A 25,009-nucleotide genomic window follows, 5' to 3' on the forward strand; every position below is an offset into this window, starting at 1 on the left:
GAAGCTGATACGGGCAGCAGCTGCAGCAGCAGCTCCAGTCACCGAACAGAAAAATATTAATCACTTTGCCAATGTCAAGCGTCTTTTTATGTCGATTTCGCACACATTGCGGCGATAATTCCGCCCGTTTGACGAACGAAAATACCCGAAAAAACCGAAAAAATTTGGATAACGATTGCCTGGATTTCCGGCAAACACATCGAGCCTTAAAAATTCAATTAATGAAAAAGTCTGAGTAATTATGCGTGAAACGCTTCCTAGTGAATCGTTGAAGTGTGAACTTTCTTGCTGATTTATAGGGTGAGTCGATTTATAGTTCTAGGAAACATCCGTCATAGGCTCTATTTGCTCAAGAAAGATACTCAGAAAGTTTTTGACTCTTGGCAAGAGAACGCGTTGAGCTGCAAAGCGTTGGTTCCCAATGCAGGATAGAGCCTTAAATTGCTCAAGTTTTTATAGAATAAATTGATTTAAGAATGTTTATAGTTTTAACGTAAAATGCAATAAAATAAAGATTAATATGGGACTGAGAACCACTTTTACTCTGGAGTCTATGTATAGAGAACCCGTTAAGCTGCAAAGCTCTAGTTGCTAACGAGGAATAAGGCGTTAAATTGGGCAAGTTTTTACTCTAGAGCCCATTTTTATAAAACCTTTTTATAATATGTAGATGTATTTAAATAAATATGAAATATTTATAAAGCCAATTTGGGCAAGTTTTTATAGAAAACTTCGATTTAGGAATGTGTGGTTTTCGAGTGGGTTTCTAGTGCAAAACGCAAAAAATAAAGAGTAATGCGGGATTAAACCGCTTTTACTCCAGAGTCCATATTTAGAAAACCCGTTGAGCTGGAAATCTCTAGTTGCCACCGCCGGATAGAGCCTCAATTTACGTTATTTTTTATAGGAAAAATCGATTCAGGAAAGTTTCCTAATTTTCACGCAAAATTCAAGATTAATGCGGGACTAAAACCGCTTTTACTCTAGAGTCCATATTTAGACAACCCGTTGTGCTGGAAAGCTCTAGTTGATTACGCGGGATAGAGCCTTGAATTTCGTAAGTTTTTATGCGAAACATCGATTTAGGAATGTTTTTAATGTTGACGCCAAATGCAAAATCTACAGATTAATGCGGGACTAAAAATAAAAGTCCATATATAGAGAACTCATCGATCTGAAGACCTCCAGTTGCTAACGCGAGGTAGAACCTTAAATTGCGCAAGTTTTTATAGAAAATATCGATTTAGGAATGTTTCTTGTTTCCGAGTTAGTTTTGAGTGAAAAATACAAACATTCGAGATTAATGCGGGTCTAAAACCGCTTTTACTGTAGAGTCCATATTTAGAGAACCCGTTGAGCTAGAAAGCTCAAGTTGCCAACGCGGGATAGAACCTCAATTTGCTCAAGTTTTTATACGAAACATCGATTCAGGAAAGTTGCTAATTTTCACTGAAAATTTAAAAATTCAATATTAAAGCGGGAGTAAAATCGCTTTTACTCTAGAGTCCATATTTAGAGAATCCGTTGAGATGGAAAGCTCTAGTTGCCAACGCAGGATAGAGCCTTAAGTTGCGCAAGTTTTTATGCGAAACATCGATTTAGGAATGTTTCTAATTTTCACGCAAAATTCAAAAATTACAGATTAATGCGGGACTGAAAATAAAAGTCCATATTTAGAGAAGTCATCGATCTGAAAAGCTCCAGTTGCTGACGCGGGATAGAGCTTTTAATTGTGCAAGTTTTTATAGAAAACATCGATTTAGGAATGTTTCTGGTTTCCGAGTTGGTTTCGAGTGAAAAATGCAAAAGTTCAAGATTAGTGCGGGTCTAAAACCGCTTTTACTCTATAGTCCACATTTAGAGAACCCGTTGAGCTGAAAAGCTCAAGCTACCAACGCGGGATAGAGCCTCAATTTGCTCAAGTTTTTATGGGAAACATCGATTCAGGAAAGTTGCTAATTTTCACTCCAAATGTAAACATTCAAGATTAGTGTGGGTCTAAAATCGCTTTTACTCTAGAGTCCATATTTAGAAAACCCGTTCAGCTGGGAAGTTGCTAACGCGGGATAGAGCCTTACGTTGCGCAATTTTTTATGCGAAACATCGATTTAGAAATTTTTCTAAATTTCGGGCAAAATGCAAAAATTACAGTTTAATGCGGGATTGAAAATCGCTTTTACTCTAGAAACCATATTTAGAGAACCCGTTGAGATTGATCGAGAGCTTTTCATCTTTTGTTGAAATTGTACATTTTTTGTCGAAAACATAGATTCAGGAATGTCTTTAGTTTTCACGCAAAATGCAAAAATTCAATATTATTGCGGTACTGAAAACCGCTCTTTTTCTTACGCTCATATCTAGGAAACCCGTTGAGCTGCATAGCTCTAGTTTCTATTACGAGAGAGAGTCTTAAATTGTGCACTTTTTTGTTTAGAACAGCATTTTAGGAATATTTCTAGTTTTCACGCTGAATGCAAACATTCAAGATTAATGCCAGTTCTCTAAACGGCTCTTAGCCTTTGGCTCGTATTTAGAGAACCAGTCAAGCTACAACGCTTTAGATTTTACTGTGAGATAGACAATTAAATTACATGCTTTTTCAGCGCACTAAGTTTTCAGTCCCTTCTTCGAACCAAAGGCTTTTTATTACCAGTTCAGCGCTGCCATGTTTGCCTAGTTGTGTAGTGTGATTCATTCGAAGAAAAGCGCCACATTTTAATAGACAAAATAAACGATTTAACTGGGAATTGGACGGATAATTTGAATGCGAAATCCAGACGATAAATTGGGCATTCTTGCCCTTAACAATTCCAGCGCCGTCTAATCTCTATCCATATCTTAGGCGACAATGGCCGATCGCTTGAAGCCTTTGTCTTTGGCCGGAAGAAAATGCTTTGCCGTGCCTGTAAGCATGATGTTGAATTGTTTGCGCCGTTAAATTTATATTCGGGAGCCCAGCGGATATTCCCGCAGGTACATAAAGAACACAAAAGCTTGGAGACAAAGTGCCTCGCAGGGAAAAGGACCTATTTGACCTGAAACTTAATTTAGGAGGCCACTCGATACCAAGCTAGAAACAATAATATCGATTCTGGGACATTTTTCACTTTACTTGCATCGGTTTTGGCCTATAAGTGACCGGTTTCTGGCCGACGACAGATGATTCCATTTCGAACCATCATCCCCCCCTAGAAGGCATTCATTTCCCCATTTTGATCGAAGTTGTTATGACAGGAACACGAAGATAATTTGTATGCGTCAAGTGGCTTGATTTATCTCTTAGCGGAGGCAAATATGGGCGATCCTCCGGGCCAACCCGTAATGACTGAATAATTTCCGTTGTTTGCAAGTTTTCGAGTACCGACTGGCGATATTGTGGACCCAAACGCAATTATTTAGCGTTTAAGTTTGTCCACCTCTAACGGCTTCTCGGGTCTGGCTAATGGCCGGGGCTATTTCAAGGGTAATAAGACGCCGTATAGCCCCAATTACATCCGCCCTCATATTAACCCTCTGGTGTCGAATTGATTGGTTATTCCCCGATCAAAACACTGCTTTTCTCATTTAAATCCTTGTGGTTAAAGTTCAATTTTTAACGTTTTTATTTGTTTTCAGGTAAGTGAAGGGTCGAGTGATCGAATGCTTCCCAACACGAAGAATCGTGAGTAGAACCATCTAGGCTTAAAATTATTTTAAAGTGGGTAGTACCAGCTGAGCTGCTGCGCTTTTTGGCCAATTGATGCTTGCAAAATTGTATTTAATTTTATAAAAGAAACCCTAAATAAATCAAGTGAAAATTATGTGCTTGCTTTGATTGGAGCTCGAAATCAAATGCCCATCCTGAATGACTCTTCGTAAAAAGTGGACGATAAACGTAAAACAACGCGACGATAGGTTTATGGGCAGTGGGCTAGAAGATGGAAATTGCCAGGTAAAAAGTGAGCAAAGCTCAGAGTAGCTGGTTTATGGGCAAACTTTCGAATTTACGGCCCAACATACGCTCTATCTGCTGGAGCGCTCATTTCTCCAGCACTGTATTGAGCACTAAATGAAACTTTTACCTTTTACGAAGATTCGCTTGGGAAATGCGAGCATTTTTCACAGAAACAGCCGAAATTTCAAGAAAAGTGCCAGTTTTCGCCGTGCAGTTTTTTAAAATGCGAGTGCAAAAATAGTGGCAGTTTTCAGTCAGGGAGCGAATTTGAATATCAGAGCTTTATTGGCAAGTTTGAGTCAAATTAAATATTAGAGATTTGGATAATTTGCAGAAAGTAGGTACATCCGAGCAGCTATCACTAGTTTAGTCAATTTTTGCGTCTAAAACCTTCCAGTAGATTCAGGCAAGTTTCAGTTTAATCGCGTGAAGATCGGCTGCTTCTTCATTATGCTGGATCACATGCCCGTATTTAAGAATCATCTTTGTTGTTTCCGGAAGGTTCATCTGTAGCCGATCCACTGTCCCAAAGTTGCAAAATCTATCGATACACATCCCTAGCTTAGTCCCTTTTTGCTCCTAGAAGCTTCCAGAAGATCCAGTCGAATTTCACTTTAATCTGGCGAATATCGGATGCTTCTTCATTATCCTGGAAAACATGTCAGTTTTTAAGAATCCTCTTTGTTATTTCCGGAAGATTTATCTGTAGCCGATCCACTGGGCCAAAGTTGCAAAAACTATCGATACAAATCCCTAGTTTAGTCCATTTTTGCTCCTAGAAGCTTCCAGAAGATCCAGTCGAATTTCACTTTAATTTGGCGAAGATCGGATGCTTCTTCATTATACTGGAAAACATGTCAGTTTTTAAGAATCCTGTTTGTTTAGGAAGATTTATCTGTAGCCGATCCACTGGACCAAAGCTGCAAAAACTATCGATACAAATCCCTAGTTTAGTCCATTTTTGCTCCTAGAAGCTTCCAGAAGATCCAGTCAAATTTCACTTTAATCGTGCTAAGATCGGATGCTTCTTCATTATACTGTAAAAGATGCCAGTTTTTAAGAATCCTCTTTGTTGTTTCCGGAAGATTCATCTGTAGCCGATCCACTGGGCCAAAGTTGCAAAAACTATCGAAACAAATCCGTAGTTTAGTCCATTTTTGCCCCTAGAAGCTTCCAGAAGATCCAATCGAATTTCACTTTAATCGGGCGAAGATCGGATACTTCTTCATTATACTGGAAAACATGTCAGTTTTTAAGAATCCTCTTTGTTTAGGAAGATTTATCTGTAGCCGATCCACTAGGCAAAAGTTGCAAAAACTATCGATACAAATCCCTAGTTTAGTCCGTTTTTGCTCCTAGAAGCTTCGAGAACATCGATTCGAATTTCACTTTAGTCGGGCGAAGATCGCATGCTTCTTCATTATACTGGAAAACCTGCCAGTTATTAAGAATATTCTTGTTGCTTCCGGAAGATTCAACTGAGGCCGGTCCAGTGGGCCAAAGTTGTAAAAATTATCGATACCCACCACTAGTTTAGTGGCATTTAGTGGCAAGCTAGTTGCCAGTGACGTCATTGTTTGAGGCGCCAAATGGAAACTTACTCAGGTCCGATATTGGATCGAAAGATGTTCTGACAAAACTTGGAACAAACGATACAAACTATTGAATAGACAAGCGCCCTTTGAAATTCCGCAAAAAAACCTTGCAATGAAGATAAAATAAAACAAAATATAACAAACTGTTTTTGTCAGCGCTTGGACCGGATTTGGGCCCACTGTTTTGCGCCGATTTGCGCAAAAAAAGCTCCGCTTCCTAGAAAACCCATCAGAATCTAAATGGGCCTTTATCAACGTTAGAAAGGAAGTCTACGATAGATAACGGCTTTAAAAAGTTTCCATCTACCTTCGGTTGTTTATCAACCTCTTCGTTGGCCAGTCGATTGTTTGTTTCACAAATGGACAAGTGTCCGGGGCGGTTTTTTTTATTCATTTTCCACTCACATGGAGTTTATGCAGACGAGTTGGGCACGGCTGTCCAAAGCAGAACGCCCAAATGCGAATCACTCGCCACCCTTCCTGCTCGACATTAAAACTTTATTAAATGACACATCGTTTCATAAAAGTCGCAAATCCCGTGGAGCGAAAGGTTGCTTTCGAATGTAATCAGGCCGGTTTAACAGACTTTTGCCCGAAGTCTTTTCACATCGCACTCAAAAGGACGTTAATTACTTTTACCTGTTATGTTCACAAATGCCATCCGAATAGTTCCAAGCCTATTTTTTTTCCTTTAATTTGTATTATAACCGTCGAAAAATGTCTTAGTTGGCACTTGGGGGGCTGCTTTCAAATCTTCAATCAAATCAAAGAGCGCGACTGGCAGCAAGAATGGGGCGCAAGTGAATTGCGTTTTTGTCCAGGAAACAGGGCATGAAAGAGCAAAGAACAAAAGACAAACGGGAACATGGACAAAGAAGTCGTGGAATTCCATGTGAGGAGTTATTGAGGAATTTCTAAAATATGGATGCACGCTCAGTTCCAACTGAATGCAGGCTACGGACTTGTTTCTTTTAATTGGGCACCCTATAAATGGTTATGCTATCTGAGTCACAAGTTTCTGAGTAAATCGGTAGTAAATCTCAAATCTGTATTTACCAATGGAAAGGAAATATGATAAATCTGAATAGGCCTTCTGGGCAAGAATATGAAAGCAGAGGAAAAAACAAAGAAAAACGTGCAAAGACCAAGATAATAGTTACATAAATTTGTTGTCAGATTACGAGCAAATTTAGTTGTTTTATTGATAAACACTCATTTTAGTGAAAAATATTAAAATATCCAACAAATAGGTTGCTTTATCGATGCCAAAACTATTGTTGCCAACAGCGCGTTGGATCATTTCAAAATTAAAATCCAGTTAACCGTAATGTTCCACTCCGCCTTGGTTGCACCACCCTGTATAGACCACAACTGACCAATCTAGTAAAAAAATAGTGCAATTTTTATAATCGGCAAAGTTTTAACTTATAACCGACTAAATGTGGCTTATAGGCCTGGCGCTCACAACGCAGTCGAGCCATTTGGGCCTACTATGCGGCTGCTGTTTCACCGGCCGTCCATTTTGCGATGCAAATGTGGTAAGAAAATGTCACTTTGAAACCTTTTCTAGTCGCGAACTAAGAGAGGCTGGCATATTTTGTTAATTGTGATACTTTTTTGAAATTTGCCAACATGTTTCTTTGGTCTGATCGTTTACGACCGGTTGGGGAAATATTGGTTTCCGGTTAAATATAGCGTGTTTTTACGAAGTTTTGTTTCGGAGTAAAAGTCAGCGACAAACAGTTGAACTAAAAACAAAAAAAACTCCCCTTCCAGCACTAACAAATGATTAAACCACTCATGATCAGTGCGTTATCGGGGCAAAAGTTGCAGCACAAGTGCAGACAGGTGCTGGAGAAAAGGACACAACTAGAACGCAACCCCTGCCGAACTACCGGGTGAATCGCTATGCAGGGCTGAACTTGGAACGGAATAGAATGGAATGGCATATCATATGGCGCGCCGGCCGGTGACTAAACAGTGTGGCGCCGGCAATTCACTCGAAGGGCCGCTCATCCCGAGAAAGGTCTGGCTGGGCCCTTCATATTTCGTCTTGTTCCGGAAGTCGCTTCTTGTGCTTTCTTAAGTCAAATTCTTCGCGCCAGTGATTCGACCATATTGTAGGTGGCCGTGTGTGTGGTCGCAGTGATTTGTTTTTGCCCTTTGCCTATTCGCGGACCCTTTAGCCAGCCAATCAGCCCATTAATGGTAGGTGTTTCGGTAGTTAGTTGCTGTTTTGAAATCGGCCTGTTGGTATGAGTATTTTCAACGTCTTCTCTGCAATAACACCAAAAATTCCTTCAGAAAAAGTTGGGGACAACAAGAATTTTCAATAAAACTCCAGATTTGTTCTAGATGCGGGCAGTTAGAGCGCAACATTTATTTCCCGGAATTTCAGCCACGCTTAAATATTTTCAATAGATTCTAAACGGTTTTTGCATGCCATTCAAACTGATCTCTACCTGGGACTTTTGTCCATTCTAAGGACCGATTCTTATAAAGTTTACTGGGTGAATGCCAAACATTCCTCAGAACAAGTGCTTGAGTAGAGCTGAACCGAATAGAAATAAAATCAATGACAATTCCCACAACTCTAAACAGCTCTAATTAATTAGAAGAATTTTTAGTCGTCAAAAGTGCGGGCTCCAAATTCGCTCAAACTCCAAAGCCGGAACTAATCCTCTGGTGCTCTCATCGCTATTTACTGTATGACAGCATATAATGTAGGCCCTTAGATAGTTATATTTAACTGAACTTAAGCGCGAGCGGTGATAACGACTCTAATTAGGGATTGAGGGATTAAGAACAGTGTGTCCCAAAATTAAATTCGGTTGATATGTGCTACACTCGAGCCCAACTGCCTGAATAATTTACAGCTCATATTTTTAGTCAAGGATCGGCTGGGATTTAGTCAGCTGAATAAGTTAGCAGACTTTCTCTAATTTGCGCCCAAACATGTTACATTAACAAATTGGATGGTTGGCTCTACGAGTGATGGGAACGTTTGTAATGTGATGAAAAATTGTTTTTTTTCAGAATTTTTCAGTTTTCTGCTTTTATCGCTCTTTAAATTGAGCCCGGGTTTTCACGATCGTTAGAATTGTCTCTAATTTGCGCCCGAACATGTTGCATTAACCCATTAATTGGTTTCATCTTAGACTGATTTAATGTTTCCAAAGACACGCACAAATTTGAGAAAATTTCAATTCTCTGTTGTTTTCGCTCTTTAAATTGAGCCTGGGTTTTTGTGATCCTTAAAAGACTCTAATTTGTGCCCAAACATGTTGCATTAACACATTCATTAATTGGTTGAATCTAAGTATGGCAATTTTTCAGTTCCCTGTCCTTTTTGCGCGCTAATTTGAGCCTGAATTTTCGAAATCGTAAAAACTATCTAATTTGCGACCATACATCTTGCATTAACACATTAATTGGTTGAATCGTAGGCTGATGCAATGCATACAACGAGACAAATTATCTAAAAATGCTTCTAAGTTTAAGAATTTTTCAATTCTCGATTTTTTTCGCTCCTTAAATTGATCCTCGGTTTTCATGATCGTTAGAAGGCTCTCTAGTTTGCCCCCAAACATTAACCCATTCATTAATTTATTGAATCTAAGTATGGGAATTTTTCAGTTTCCTGTCCTTTTTGCTCGCTAATTTGAGCCTGAATTTGCGAGATCGTAAAAACTCTCTAATTTGCGCCCAAACATCTTGCATTAACACATTAAATGGTTGAGTCGTAGACTGATGCAATGCATCCAACGAGACAAATTAACTAAAAATGCTTCTAAGTTTAAGAATTTTTAAGTTCTCGGTTTTTTTCGCTCTTTAAATTGATCCTCGGTTTTCATGATCGTTAGAAGGCTATCTAGTTTGCGCCCAAACATGTTGTATTAACCCATTCATTAATTGATTGAATCTCAGTATGGCAATTTTTCAGTTCCCTGTCTTTTTTGCTCGTTAATTTGAGCCTGAATTTGCGAGATCGTAAAAACTCTCTAATTTGCGCCCAAACATCTTGCATTAACACATTAAATGGTTGAGTCGTAGACTGATGCAATGCATCCAACGAGAGAAATTAACTAAAAATGCTTCTAAGTTTAAGAATTTTTAAGTTCTCGGTTTTTTTCGCTCTTTAAATTGAGCCTCGGTTTTCATGATCGTTAGAAGGCTCTCTAGTTTGCGCCCAAACATGTTGCATTAACCCATTAATTGGTTGAATCTTATACTGATTTAATGTTTTCAAAGACACGCACAAGTTAGAGAATTTTTCAGTTGTCTGTTTTTTTCTCTCAGAAACTCTCTAATTTGCACCCAAACATGTTGCATTAACAAATTCATTAATTGATTGAATTTAAGTATGGGAATTTTTCAGTTCCCTGTCCTTTTACTCGCTAATTTGAGCCTGAATTTTCGAGATCCCAAAAACTCTCTAATTTGGGCCCAAACATCTTGCATTAACATATTAATTGGTAGAATCTTAGACTGATGCAATGCTTCCAACGAGAGAAATTAACTAAAAATGTTTCATTGGAAGTATGGGAATTTTTCAGTTCCTTGTTATTACAAATTGAGCCCGGGTTTTCATGATCGTTAAATGACTCCAAATTTGCGCTCAAACATGTTGTATTAACACATTGAAGGTTTGCCCTTAGACTGATGGGATGAATTAATTGAACATGTTTGCCTCTGTTTTCCTCTTCTTTAATTGCTGTTAAACATTAGTTTGCATTTCCGCACGCCAGCCCCGAGTTTGATAAACATTGGAACCAAGAAAAAACTGTATATTCAGAAGTAACAAGTTCCGGAAAGAAAACAACATAAAAGGCCAATAAAATGGAAATTCCATCAAGCTCTTGTAGCCTGGAGAGAGATTCTAGGGACTATGAGTAATCGGCAGTGTCACGTCCTACAGATCAAACAAATAATTTAGGAGTTGAATTTAGCGGGGAGTTGATGGAAAAATCTCGCTCGAAGGGCCCATGTTATGAATAATAAAAATAATCATCAAAGCCCTTTGTTTCTCGCAACGCTTGCATGGTTTTTCACAATTTTTAAATTATTTTTTGCATATTTATTGTGATTTCAAATCGAGCGGGGAACCGAACTTGGGCTCAGAATTGGCAGAATTTTCATAAAACCGTTATCGAATGGAACGGCCTTCATGAGCACCGTTCACAAAGCCTGACCGGCCTTAACTTGCCAATATATTCAATATTATGGGCCAATTATATGTGCCATTAAGTCCATAATTAAAATCGTTCTGGGCACCAAATTGCCGGTGAAATTAATGCGTTTTACTTTGCATAGTTAATACATATTTATGAAGTTTCAATCTTAAGTTATTCAGCGGGTGTGAGTGTTTCGTTCACTTGAACCAATTTTTCCACTGGCTAAAAAAATCATCAGAAGCCACGTCGATCATCCACTGGGTTATCTGCAACAACGCCAAATAACCTCCACCTTAAGTTTAGAATTTTATGTACTTTGCGTATATAACATGAATAAAAATCACTCAAACTTTCGTTTTTTGGTGAATTATTTAGGTCATTAATGCTTCAAAGCCGCAACTAACGACTGCGGCTTTGAAAGCATGCAACCATTGGCGAAAAGCTCAACCTAAAATTAACTTCTAAGCTTCCAGCTCAATGCAAATGGACTTTATGTACTTTGAATTATTTGTCATTATAATGGCATGCACGAGGTTTTATTCCAGCTGTTTGTCACGCACTTTTGCCTGTTTCTGGGCCATTATGGCCTCGCAGATATGTGAAAATCTTACTAAATATGCATATTATTCCATAATGTTCCGAGCTTTATGGGGCGCCTTTAAAAAGGACACACGCCATGAGAGTATCGGAAAAAAATCCGCAACTAAATGGGGTTTTGTTGAGATAAATGCCGCCCAGATGTTCGACTAAAATTGCGAACAGCGTAATAAAAGCAAACAAGCTACTCGTGATTACTCTGGAATATAAAACTGTGCAATTTCGTCGAGTTCCAGCACGGGACTTTTGCACTTTTCTCCAACGATTTACTATTAAATTATCATATATACACATATTCACCTATGCAGGCGACCTGAATCGACAAAAACGTGCTATAAATTGGACATAATTGTACTTTTCTTTTGCTGCCGCGGTTTTCCATGCCACTTTTATAATGTATTGTTCGCACGCGCAAAAACTGAGTTTTTCGGCTTTAACACCCTGATAAATTAGTAAATCTTGAGTGGACAACACTAGGCAAAATACCCCGTATATTTCCTCTGAAAATATATCAAGTCAAGCTGTTAAGAACTCCAATAAATGCAGAATAAATCGCTTTATCAAAAAGTTATGCTTTCACCCTCATTCATTTGGTTGGAAAGTTGTGTTGCTACAGTTTTAACTTGCTTCAATCGATCCTGTTTTTTCGTCTCAACTTTTAATTAATTAAATGTCTAATAATGAAGAGAAATAATTATGTTAAACTCAACTCGTCAAAGCTGGTTCAAAGCCGATATCCAATGGCATTTAAATGGGCTTGTTTGAATTTCAACAACGCTCTGGCCCATTAGTGTTTCAAATCCTTTGAAAGACAATAATTAACGGAACTTTTAAGCGCGCGTTTTGTTATTTAAAGGTTTAATTAAAGTCTAAGGACTTAATAAGGCCCGTAAGGTTCAGTCGTTGTCTGGCATCGATGACTTCCACTGGCACGTGCCAGATTTCTTTTTGCCCAAATCATTGAGGCACCGATTTAGGGACGGTTTTGCGTCGATGTCTTTTAGGATTTCGAGCTTTCGGAGTGAAAAGCCCTTAGGATACTTCCAATATCTTGGTTTTATTTGTAAATGGCAAGCAGGCGCAGTCATAAAGTCTTGAGTTCAATAAGAAAAACAAAGAGGAAAGTTTTTCTTTTTTGTAAGAATAATTGCGTATGACAAAGCAGATTATCGGAATGATGTATTGGAAAGAGGTCGATGTATAGATGAGAGAAGGAGCGTTGYAGGCCGAGCTCCGATGAAGAACGAATTAATCCGACCAATCCACTCCCTCCCACCGATAGYGTTARTGCGTCAGTGTCATTCGATCCTTTTCTATTACAGTCGTTTGCGGTTGTGTCTTGYTCTACTTTTGAGCAAAGTTTTCAAATACTTTTACTCTACTAATTGGGGACTAAGCAGGGCTGAGTCATAAAAGCAGGTTTTTTTGCAAATGAAAAATCGCACTAATAACACTCTTAACAAGCTATTTTCCATGGTTTTACGTGTCAGCCATAATAATAAATTTACGTCTGCGACACTGAAGAAACTAGTCAAGGAGCGAATGAAATATGGTTTAAATCCGGCCGGCATTTCCACTCTAGGCCAATTTTTAAAAGCTCATGTCCTGATTAAAGGACGCTAATGGCAATTTCCCCATGGATGAGATACAGTTTTAATGGCGGCATTTCTTTATTTTTCAACTGGCAAGAGTTTGTGCCTCTGGAACTATTCTTGAGTACAAAGGGCCTAAACTGATAATTATTAATATACAAAAGAAATGCAATTAATCGGGCAAAAACCGCGGGCGTTTAACAGTGTGAGAAACGTTGTCCAGCTTCATACCAACAGGCCTGATGCGATTATGCCGAATTGAAAACCGTTTTATTTCAGCCACCCATCCATTAAAGGGCATGAAAAATGGATGAGTTTCTTGACAGACAAAAATAAAAACGATGCTGGCTTGCGTATGCCAGCCGACTGACCCCTCTGCGTTCAGACGATCCCCCATCCCCCTTGGGGCTCCGCCACTGAAAATTCCAGCCCAGCAGGTACGGTATTGGAATTTTTTTGCTCATTTATTTAGCGTCGCTCGCCTCAAATTAGCGTGCGACCTGAATGCGAGATAATGCACTTTTTGTGCTGGGAAAACCGCACAACGTGCCCAATTCTTCTAATTTCAAAGTTGGCATCAATTGAATTAACAAAGTGGCATTGAGTGATGGAATTTTTATGAAAACAGTGAGACGAGAAAGTGTGGAAAAGGAGGCAAAAGAAATTGATTGCATTATAAACAGAGCGATCCGCAACTAATGTGACAAAATTGACTGACATGAAAACAATATAAAGCACCGATCTTTGTACGTTCTGGACCAAATAACTAGAAAAGGGTGGATTTTTTCAAAAGTTTACTAAGGGCTGCCAAAAAAAACACATTTTTCAAAATTGATTATGTTGTCATTTTCGGGGCAATTGCTTCTGGGTGTGTCTTCTTAGTGATAGTAAAATTTATTTAAGTCAACTGTATGTAGAGTGTTGTTTTGGCTAGTTTATATACCTTTATTTTCATTTAAATGAAATCAGTAGAAAATAAATTAGATTTATGAGTAAAAAAATTGTCTGGAGTTTTCTAAATTGAGGAATCCAAATGTCTTGTTAATTTCTAGACGACTACGTCTAGAGCCCGATAGCTGCATTAGTCTGCTGCAGTTTGAAATATCAGAAATTGTTTGGGTTTTAAAATTTGGCTTTTTTATTGGCAATGTCTCGTTCTCCGATAATGTTTAAACAAAAAATGTGTATTTTGTTTAAGTCGCTATCTCTCACCAGTTTCGAGATAGTGAACGTGGAAACCTCTAGAGATTTTTTCAACTACGTAACTCAAATTGGAACTCTCTTTAGAGATCAAAGAATATTTCAGGGGTTTTAAAAATGCATTTTACAGCAAAAAGCTTTTTTTTCTTCTATTTTTTAGGGATTTTGGATTCACGGAACGTTTAATGTCTCAAGATTTCCCGCATAAATGCGTCCATAACTTCGGTATTTGGAGGAACTTTTTGCTGTCTCAACTTACATTTGAAAGCCAAAAGTCTTCTCAGTCTTCAATCTTTTGGGATAAAAATTTTCACGTTTCAAGCAATTGAAACTTCGGTGTTTCAAATTTCAAGAATTCCCCAATAAATGCGCCTGTGTGCTTTATATTTGGCGGAATTTCTCGCTTTAAAAACATGCATTTTAATGCCAAAAGTCTTCCTTTTCTTCCGTTTGTACAGAATAAAAATTGATTAAACATTGGTCACGTTTTGGACCATAGAACGTTCGATGTCTCAAATTTGAAGATTTTCCCAACAAATGCGCCTCTAGCTTCGTTATTTGGCGGAATTTCTCGCTTTAAAAACATGCATTTTAATGTCAAAAGTCTTCCGTTTGTGCAGAATAAAAATTGTTCATGTTTTAAGCCATAGAACGTTCGATGTCTCAAATTTGAAGATTTCTCCAACAAATGCGCCTGCAGCTTCGTTACGTGACGGAATTTCTCGCTTTTAAAACATGCATTTGAATGCCAAAAGTCTTCTATTTCTGTCGTTTCATGCAAAAGAAAATTAAAAAAAAAAAATTTCAAGTTCAAAATTTCCCCAACAAATGTACCTGTAGCTTCATTATTTGGCGGACTTCACTTTAAAAACATGCATTTGGATGCCCAAAATCTACTCCTTCCGTTTCTTGCAGAATAAAAATTAAAATTAATGAAAAATTGTTTACGATTCAATCCAAAGAACGTCCGATGTCTCAAAGTTGAAGATTTCCCCAACAAATGCGCCTGAAGCTTCATGGTTTGTCGGACTTTCTCGCTTTAAAAATTGCGTTTGAATGCCAAAAGTATACTCTGTCTTCCTTGCAGAATAAAAATTGATGAAAAATTGTTGACGTTCCGAACCATGAAAGTTCCAGGCCTCAAATTTGACGATTTTCCCAACAAAAGTGCCTGTAGCTTCGTTATTTGAAAGAACTGGTGACGCTTGAATCGTACATTTGAAAGCCAAAGCTCTTCCTTTTCCTCCATTTTTTGCAGATTTTGAATTGACGAAAAATTGTTCACGTTTCGAACTATAGAAAGTTCAATGTCTCAAATTTGAAGATTTCCCCAATAAATGCGTCGGTCGCTTCGTTATTTGAAAGAACTTCTGGCGGTTGAATCGTACATTTGAAAGCCAAAACTCTTCCTTTCCATTTTATGCAAATTTAGAACTTATTGAAAATTGTTCACGTTTCGAACTGTGAAAAGTTCGATGTTTCAAATTTGCAGATTTCCCCTATAAATGTGTCTGTACTTTCGTTATTTGTAGAATCTTCTGGCGGTTGAACCGTACATCTGAAAGCTAAAACTATTCTCTTTCTTCCATTTTTTGCAAATTTGAAATTTTGGGTGTTCCAAAGTTGAAGATTTCGAGTGCAAAAGAGTGTTAAGCGTTTTAAAGCATGAGATTTCGTGGATCCAGTTCTGTTCTTGACGTTCCGTTAAAAAAAATGAAATCTTCAAATTGCGTTTCAACGACGAAAGTCTTCTTGTTCTTTCACTTCTTGTCGATTTAAAGTCGATGAAAATTGTACACGTTCTGAACTAAAAAACTTCTGGTGATGAACAAAAACTTTCTCATTCTTCTATTTTAGACAGATTGTTGTGACAGACAGACCAAACGATCGTTTTAAATCCTGGTATTTTTTGAGAAAAATTCGCGCTTGCGACGTGGTTTCAGAAACTGTACTGAAAAAGATGTAATTTTAGCCCGAGATTTTTATTAGATATTACAAACAAAAAATCGATATGTTAAATCCCACAAAATTTCTCATGTTTTAAATGACTCCAGGCCTTGGCCAGACCAAAGCCAAGTAACAGCAAAATTAGATTCCTCGATCTAAAAAATCTAACGCAAGTTTTTTTGGTTGTAGTAAATTTGGTTAAAATTCTATAAAAAAAGCTAAAATTTTACATGATCCCCTGTTCTTCGGAATCCATTGACATTCGAATGAGACAAATTTTCCTAAATCGCTGTATTTTTGCTTAGACAGACAACAAACTTAAACAAATTAACTGAAAACACCCTAAACGGCCTTTTATTACAGTATATCAAAGAGAAATGATACATAATCCAATGGAGCATGATACACATTTATTTTTATTGCGTTCTCCGAGCCCCAGTTGGGGAATACGGACACAGAGGCTCTAAGAACACTTTCAGAGTCCGAAAAAAGCACTTTTGAAATTCTCCTCACGAAACAATGTAGCGCCAGCCTTTAACCTCGTGTTCCCGACATAAAACATCCTGGAAATTAATTCGCCCCGAACGAAATGGAATCCTGATAATTGAAATATGCCGAACAATGGGGCTTTTTCGAAACGTCCGTCCTCCACATCCAAGGTCTCAATGGAAAGTTTTCAAAGTCAGATGCTGCTGGATGAATTAATTGCTTGTGCATTGCAATGCCGTTCAATTCCTCAGCTCAGATTTATTGTGCGGATTTAGTTTCAATCGATTCCGGGTTGTAAAGTTTTTAGACTTGATTAATCAGGGCTTAATGCAGGCCCAAACGGCTTAACTGCGTGGCTAAACTGCGTTTATACACCAATATTTGCAGCAAAAACTCACTTTGTTTGTACCGTATGTAAAATTGCCAGTCTTTTGAGTGATTAACCGCAAAAATAAAAAGTAGTTGGAGATTTTTCGGTCGTTTCGGTCGTATGAATTTGGTCCTGGTGTGTACGCGCTTCGGGAGACACACTTCTGAAGACGCCAGCCATGCGAGCGAGTGAAACGTCAGTACCACATTCCTATCGACGACGACTTAATAACGCAAAAAATCTCCCGATTAAGTTGCCATATAAAATTCAAATGGTTAACAATCGTTGTTTGCATGTCTACCGAAAGGATTATCATCCGAAACCGGGCAGATCAGTGCGAGTTAATCCAGCATTTCCATTGACCAAGTCGAAAGAGAGAACGCGACTGGGCTGTACGGAACGACTGGTCCAGATTAATGTTAAAGCCACTGATGGAAAAAGCAAAGCGAAAACTCATAAGAAAGATGCCGAGACTGATACGCGAAATAATGGCGATAGACTGGACAAGCTCGTACAAGCCAGTGCGGATTATTCGGTTAAAAGCCCGGAAATTGGGAATCCGACAGCAGAAAGCGAGGAGTCAGCTCAAACAGATGGAAAGAACCTGGCGTGGTTGGAGAAGGTATTTTAAATGCGCGTAGATGAAGCATGATGATTTTTCTTAAAAATGCATGTGATGTTTTCAGTTTCCGGAAACAGGAAAACAATTTATTCGGCCGCCCCCACTTGAGAAAATTAAACTCTAATGAAGTTGCCTTTAATATGTTTAACAAAGATAAATTCTCCACCCCAGTGTCTAGCTGACGCTTTATCGCACCCCTTTAATGTCTCGACGAAAATGCAATAAGAGAACTTGGGGAATTGGGGACACGAATAACAAGAAATAGTTGGCGTTCCGACTGTGTCACTTCATTTGGATTCTAATTTTACAAACATGTTGGATTCACTAAAACATTTTCCAGATAGGAAAAAAGCTCCATTAGCTGGAATGTACAAACATTGATTTTGCCGCACAAAATCGCCCCTTATTGATAAAGATTTTCCATTTACTCGCGTGAAAGAAATCTCACCGTCAGGCCCAATAAATGCAAATGAACTTTTTGGGCTATATTGCAAAAGACACCAAATCAGACAGATTTTTAAAATTGTCCTCGATTTGAAATTGAAATTATCGCCCGGTCTGAAGTCGAAGAAAAACTGTTGCGGTGAAATGATACATTGTCCCAAATGCTGTCATCTTACGCAATTTATTGCCCATTGGGTAAATAAGTAAATTCGGCTGAAAAAGCTCCAAGAGCGGAAAATGGTAATTCAATTCGTTGAACGATCCACATAATTCCTCAATGTATGACACACCATTTATTTTAATTTTGCAAGCGGGTTTTTAAATTTTCATTTCTTTTCAGTGTGCGACTTTCGGGCGTGGCCTTATGCATGATTCAGTAGATCTTTCATTGTTCTACGAGTCCTGAAAATTGCATGATGGTAGTTTTGAATAGATTTGTGCGAATTTTTTTTAGCTGCCGCTGTCCATTCCAAATGGTTTGGGTCACCTTGCACATATTGCAGACTAGTTTTCAAAAATTCGTTTCTGCTAAATGCGTTATACTAGAAAGTTGCTTTAGACATGATTGAGTAGATCTTTCTTTGTTCTATTTGTCGCAAAAATGTCATCCCGATGGGAGTTTCGGGCAAATTTCTGGAAATTTTCGAATATGAAGTTGTCAAATAATCTGTTCCAAGTTGCACATTTTGAAGACTAGTTTTTGAAAGTATGGTTTTGCTAAGTGTATTCTACTGGGAAGCTTAATGCACCGCTCCATAGAGCCTGTTGTTCTCAAATTGTCCTGAAAGCTTCATCGCAATAGGAATTTTTCACGAATTCGAAAGAATTTTTGAAAATGCTGTTGCCTTGTGACTGCAGTCTATTTTGTCCGATTCAAAAATTAATTACTCTTAAATGTGGTCTTGCCCACAGTGACTTTATAGATAACTGTATAGAGCTTAAGTTTCTCTATATGTGTTGAAAGTTTCGTCACTTTCAGCGCGTTCAATAAACTTCTTTGAAACTCTCAATGGCAAATCGTCTTTTTCATGCTTGGAATTTCGCCGACTTTTTTAAAGTACCACTGTCGAATCGCCTGTTTCAAGCCTCAGATTTCAGATACTAGTTTTCACAAATTCTACAAAGACTATAAAGTTGGTTTTTAGACCGTTAAATTTTCTTTTTTGATATGCCCGGGAAGTTTCTTTGCAATGGGAGTTTTGACCAATTTGGGCAATTTAAAAAAAAAATGCCACTGTGCACAAAAAAATATCAAATTTCGCTTTCAGTTCCCTGTACGGCCTGAAAGTTGCTTTGGAATGGGAGTTTCTATTGTAATTGTACCTAATTTTGTAAACTGTTAGTGTCGAAACGTCTGTCTCAAGGCATACCTTTTCAAAAAAACAGCTTCTCTCAAATGTATTCTCCTTTACGCGTTATTGTCTTGAGCTTTATTTGCTTTATCTGTACTAAAAGTATAATCGCGATGGGAGCTTTTGACGAAAATTGACGACTCTTTGAAAATACCATTGTTTTATCGTCTGTTAAAAACCGAAAATTTTGAGGTCAAATTTTGAAAAATTAATTTCTTCTAAATTTATTATTCTATGACGTTGATTTTCACAGAGTTTAAAAGAGCTTTTCTATCGCTATGTGCCCTGAAGATTTCTTTGCAATGTTAATTTTGTGCAAATTTTTGCGATTTTTGTAAAGTGGCAGTGTCAAATCGTTTATTTCAAGCCGCACATTTTCTGGCGTTTTTTCAAAAATTGTCATGCTTTTGTAGGAATTTTCGAAATGAGTTACTTTGTACATAATAGCAATAGCATAGCGCCTTTTTTGCTTTATCCGTTCTGAACATTTTATCGCGATGGGAGTTTTGGACGACTTTTAACGAAGTGTTGAATATACCACTATCGAATCCTTTATTTCAACTTCTGCATTTCTGCAATTTTGGAGATTTCTTTTCGAGCTGCACACTTTGCTGCCTATTTAAAAAAATAATTTCTCGTCAAAAAACTCTACTACAAATTTGGTAAATACACAATTACATAGAGCTTAATTTTTGCTCTACGGGTGCTGAAAACTTCATCGCATTGCCCGATTTTCACAAAATTTGACGAATTGAATTCAAGTAAAACGACTTAAAAGTGCGGAAAACCCACAAAGAAATTTGACTGAGTGAAGCGTGCCGAAACGCCCCTGCAGACCTGCACTTGGAAAATTGCTTGTCAATACTTGGGAAACTTCGGCCAGTCAGCGAAGTTTCACTCGGAAAAGCGCAGCATGGCTTAGTTGGTTCAGGCAGCTTTGTCAACCACATGCTGGTTTAATAGCAAAGGCAGCGAAATACTTGCTACCTAAATGTTTCAATTCATTGTTGTTCTACAACGTGATCCAATCATCCGGGGCCGTCTGTCTCAAAAAGCTGACAAATAATGCTTATAAAAATTGAATTTGAGGTTGGAGGCTCTGGGTGCACACCAATTCGAGAACGTAGTCACTCAGTTTGGACTGTTTCAGTTACCAGACGGAGTGCAGTTGACACTGACCGAGCTGCGCGACATGGCGTGCAGGCAGCAGGCGCAGATCGACTCGCAGCACCAACTTCTAGCCGCCAAAGAGCAGCGCCTGCGCTACTTGAAGGAGCAGGATGCGCGAACGCAGCGCGTCCAAGCCGAAAGCGAGCGACTGCGCCGCTTGCGCGACCGCGTGGAGGCGCAGGAGCTGAAGCTGCGCAAATTGAGAGCGCTGCGCGGACAGGTGGACCATCAGAAACAGAATAACATTAGTCTCAGTAAGTCTGTGGAAACTGTTAAATTATCTGCAGGATTTTTCATTAACATGGCGACTTAGATGTCATCTGGGGAACAATGCACAAAACAATGCCAATTTGTAGCATTGAACTTCATTATTTCTCGCACATTTCCGGTTTATGAAAAATAGCTGGCTGCGGTGGAAAACAGTAATGCACTGGTGTAACGGCCCTGTTTTTTTCCTGCAGCAAGTGACCTTGATTCAATTAGAGCGCTCTTCAATGAAAAGGAGAAGGAGCTATCGCTGGCTGTTGCCAAAGTGGAAGAGCTGACACGACAACTGGAAGAGTTGAGACGAGGGCGAACGAATAGAGACCCACCGCCGGCCTCAGCTTTAGAGCTAGACAAATTGAGACGGGAGCTAATGGTAAGTTTCAAAGCAAGTAAAAACGTGTGTTATTGATGGGGCTCGCGCTCTATTTGCTTGCTTATTAAGTGGGAGAGTATCAATCAAAAGTTTTTCTGCCGATTGATTTCACAAGGGTTCTAAGGCGGAGAGGAAAGAACGAAGGGTGAAATAGCGGGCCAAACGAGAGATTTTATCAAAGCATCCGTATATCTCAATAAATGTTCCTGTTGCTTCTTGACTGGAAGACAATGGGGAGCTAACATGAGGGTTGAGATGATTTTATTAACTTTCTTGCCTTTGAGAATGTAATGGAGCATTGACAAGCATTGAAATAATAAACAAAAAATTGCCTTAAATTGTCTTCCATTACTCAAATTGTACAATGTCTCTTTTTCAGCAACATCTTTCAAACGTTTAGCCAGCAAGAGTGATTTGCACCCTCAGAGCATACACTGGCCTGATGTGTCAGATTATCACAAAGTTTCAGTTGGTTGTTTCTCCAAACCATTTTCAGCGCCTGGCACCTCAGCCCAGTGTAAGCTTTCCAGCGAGGCACGCCTCTGAGGATGCGAGCCATTCGAGCTGGTGAAACGTCTGGATTTTTTTCCCTTAAAAAGACCAAACATTCCATATATTCCTAGTTTGAGAGCGATGAAAATCTCGAAAACACACAAGAAAAAAATCGATTTTTGGTATCAGAGAAGTGAATTGATTTTCAACATTCGTCAAACCGACGTTCTAATTTTTCACAATTTTTGAAGCTTGAAAATGAAAAAATTTAAATCCTGAAAAAAGCGTTTCAAGATTTGAATGGTTTCCCTCAAAAAAGGGTGAAATAAGGCAAAAAACTGAAAACTTTGGATTTTGAAAACAAAGATTTTGAGCAAAATAAATATACTCCTTTTCCTGCATTTTTCCGGCGACCGGAGCACTCAACTGGGATACAAAATGTTTTTAATTTGTAGTTCAAAAAGGAGGAAAACACTGAAGAATGAAAATAGTTTCTAAATGAACCAGCCTTGCTGGGAATTACTCTGGTTCTTTTGGGAAACTAGCGGTTCCATAAAAAAAATTCTTTGTTAGGCTGCTTTCCACATTGAGTCCATAACAATGCTTCAACATTTAACTGCAAAACACTACAAATCACCGCTAAAAGTAAAGCAAAATTAACAAAAGTTGTCACTATAAAGTAGCGTCGTAAACTAGCAGGCGAACTTAAAGCACCGACGGTTTATCGTATTCTGGAAAAACTGGCTGCCGACATTTAGAAAATATATTTTCCAGTATTCCCTTATCTAGACAGTGGATTTTACGATTAGAAGCGCACGTTTCCTTTGCCGGATTACGTGTGGAAAATGTCCTTTTGACCCGGCCTAACGATGTTTAATTGAAAAAAATAAAACAGAAAAATGCGTTTCCTTCAATATTCCAGTTAGTTGGCAACAGTTGGAAACGATATCCAGAAATATGGCTCAAATTACGCGGAACACTGGCCCCGAAATGGATAAATTCCGATGTAAATTCGATTTCGCCTGCTAGTTTATATGCCGCTGCATTGTCCATTTGCCGGCGAATTTTCCTCTCGAAGATGTTTGGTTTCATCGTGGAAATTCAATTTGGCAGCCAGACTCGCAAGAATTTGATAGGGAGATTTAGATTGCCCAACAAAGAACCGCCTTTTTCTCGAATGGAATTCACATATTTCAAGACAAAAATGCAGTTTTCCCTTAATTGATTACAGTTTCGAAACAAGCTAAACGAGCAACAAAATCAAAGGCTTAACCAGCAAAGGGAGGCACTTACTGCCAGACAGGAGGAAATGAGCGCTATCGATAAAAGGATATCGGAACTGCAGGAAAGGCTGCAGAGGAAACGGCACCTCAACCAGCAGCTGGCGAGCCAAATTAGCGCCGCTTCGCATAAAGCTGCTTACCACCAATTTGTTCGGTAAGTCCTGTTTTTTTCTCATCGATTCCTCCCATTACTCTCGCTGTTTATATTTCGGTTGTAATATTAGGGTCAATTTGCAAACAGTTTGAAACTCTGAATTTTGAAGGAGGGAACGCAGTTGAGTCAAACCGTTTATTTTAAGGCCGATGTTTAGTAGGCTGTCAAAAGTCCGAATTTTAGAGCGATTTCTATGCAACTTTCAGCAACGTTAAAGCGTGTGCTAAAGACGGCGAAAATTTCAAGCTGCTACTAGTCTTAGTTTAGGAAATACGAATTTTTAAACAAGCGCCGTTGAGAACTAGCGTCGATTTATACATTAATTTTTCCAATGATTCTAAAAATCAGGTCTCTGGGCGATTTATGTGACACTTTTAACACCGTTAGCCCCTACTGTCTTAAAATGATTCAGAAAATTTCAAATTGCTAATTGCGGTATCTTAGAAGATGAAAATATTTAAAGAAAAGCACGATGTTTCGTACGCTTGCATAAATCAAGGGTCTGGACGATTTATGTGAAACTTTCAGTATCTTTAGCCCCGAGTGTCTTGCTTCATCTTGGAAGATGCTAATTTTTAAATAATGGAACGCCGTCGATTACGTCGATTTTTAAACCAATATAAACCAAGCTCGCAAAAATCACAATTCTGGGCGATTTACGTGAAACTTTCACCCTGTTTAACTCCTACTGTCTTTAAAAGATGCTGAAAATTTCAAATTGCTACTTGCTTGATCTTGGAAGATGCAATTTTTTAAAAGAAAGATAGATTTTGCAAAAATTTTACTCGTACTTGCGGAAAATTCAAATTCATCACCTAGTTCAGCAAGAGTTTTGTCAAGGCGAATGTTTTTAAGAACTAGATAAATATTTACTAAACCCAATTTTGTAGTCTCTCTAAGTAGCTTAATAATAAATAGAGCTTTATTTATACCCAGGTATAATCTTGCATCTAAAGCGTCATTTATAATGTTGTCTATTACGTTTCAAAACTACGGCTCATACAAGAGCGTCATTTTTCACTCCATAAAATTTTCCATGTCTTTTTCAAGCTGTGAAATAAAACAAACAAAAATTGCACATAATGAAGCAACGGTGAAACCTAAATCGAACGAACACACATGGTTGAGAACCCTATAAATGGTATTGCTTTTATGCGAACTTACATCTAAATGATCCTCACAGGCATAAATGTTACTTTTTGCAGAAAGATCGGTGCAGTTTCACCGCGCTGCTTTCAACCACAATTTCCGTTTCTTTTCGTTCAATGGCACTTTTACAAATGTTTTTTCCTGGTGTAGACGTAGTGGTACTTGTACACAATATTCACATTAGAGCAAGGAAACACGTATAAGCGCTGAAATGTGGCGGAGCAGAATCATGCTTCGTGACGTCACATTACGATCAGCCAAAACTCGTCGTTTCGGCGCGCTTTATCTAAGTTTAAACTTTGACTGCTGATAGATTTGTTACGACTAGACAAAATGTGAAAAAAAATTATAGGGCCCTTATTTGTTCGTCAATAATCAATTTTACGAAAGAGAAAAAATTGTGCAACGACCCCATTGCTACTTGCGATATCTTCGAAGATGCAATTTTTTAAAAGAATAGATCGCAGTTGAATACAAGCATCGATTTTTAGACTAATGTTGCCTAAGCTTGCAAAAATCACAATTCTGGGCGATTTACGTAAAACTTTCACCCTCCTTAACTCCTACTGTCTTCAAAAGATGCTGAAAATTTCAAATTGCTACTTGCGACATCTTGGAAGGTGCAATTTTTTAAAAGAAGAGCGCGCAGTTGAGTGCAAGCATTGATTTTTAGTCTAATATTTCCTAAGCTCGCAAAAATCACGATCCTGGTCGTTTTATATGAAACTTTCACCCTCTTTAACTTCTACTGTTTTCAAAAGATGCTGAAAATTTCAAATTGCTACTTGCGATATCTTGGAAGATG

The 25,009-nt window shown here is 38.4% G+C and overlaps 1 protein-coding gene across 1 annotated transcript in view; it reads left to right on the plus strand.

Moving 5' to 3' along the window:
• The window catches only part of LOC109545980 (apoptosis-stimulating of p53 protein 2), a gene marked incomplete in the record, with an annotated part of 130,613 nt that overhangs the window by 92,662 nt on the left and 12,942 nt on the right, over positions 1 to 25,009 (plus strand). The window contains 3 exon segments of the mRNA XM_048661139.1: positions 20,467 to 20,740; positions 20,948 to 21,126; positions 22,850 to 23,055. Of these exon segments, the coding sequence (XP_048517096.1) occupies positions 20,467 to 20,740; positions 20,948 to 21,126; positions 22,850 to 23,055 (659 nt within the window).

Source organism: Dendroctonus ponderosae, unplaced genomic scaffold (assembly GCF_020466585.1).
Source record: "Dendroctonus ponderosae isolate FM_Combo_2020 unplaced genomic scaffold, Dpon_F_20191213v2 Dpon_F_20191213_1, whole genome shotgun sequence".
NCBI lineage: Eukaryota > Metazoa > Arthropoda > Insecta > Coleoptera > Curculionidae > Dendroctonus > Dendroctonus ponderosae.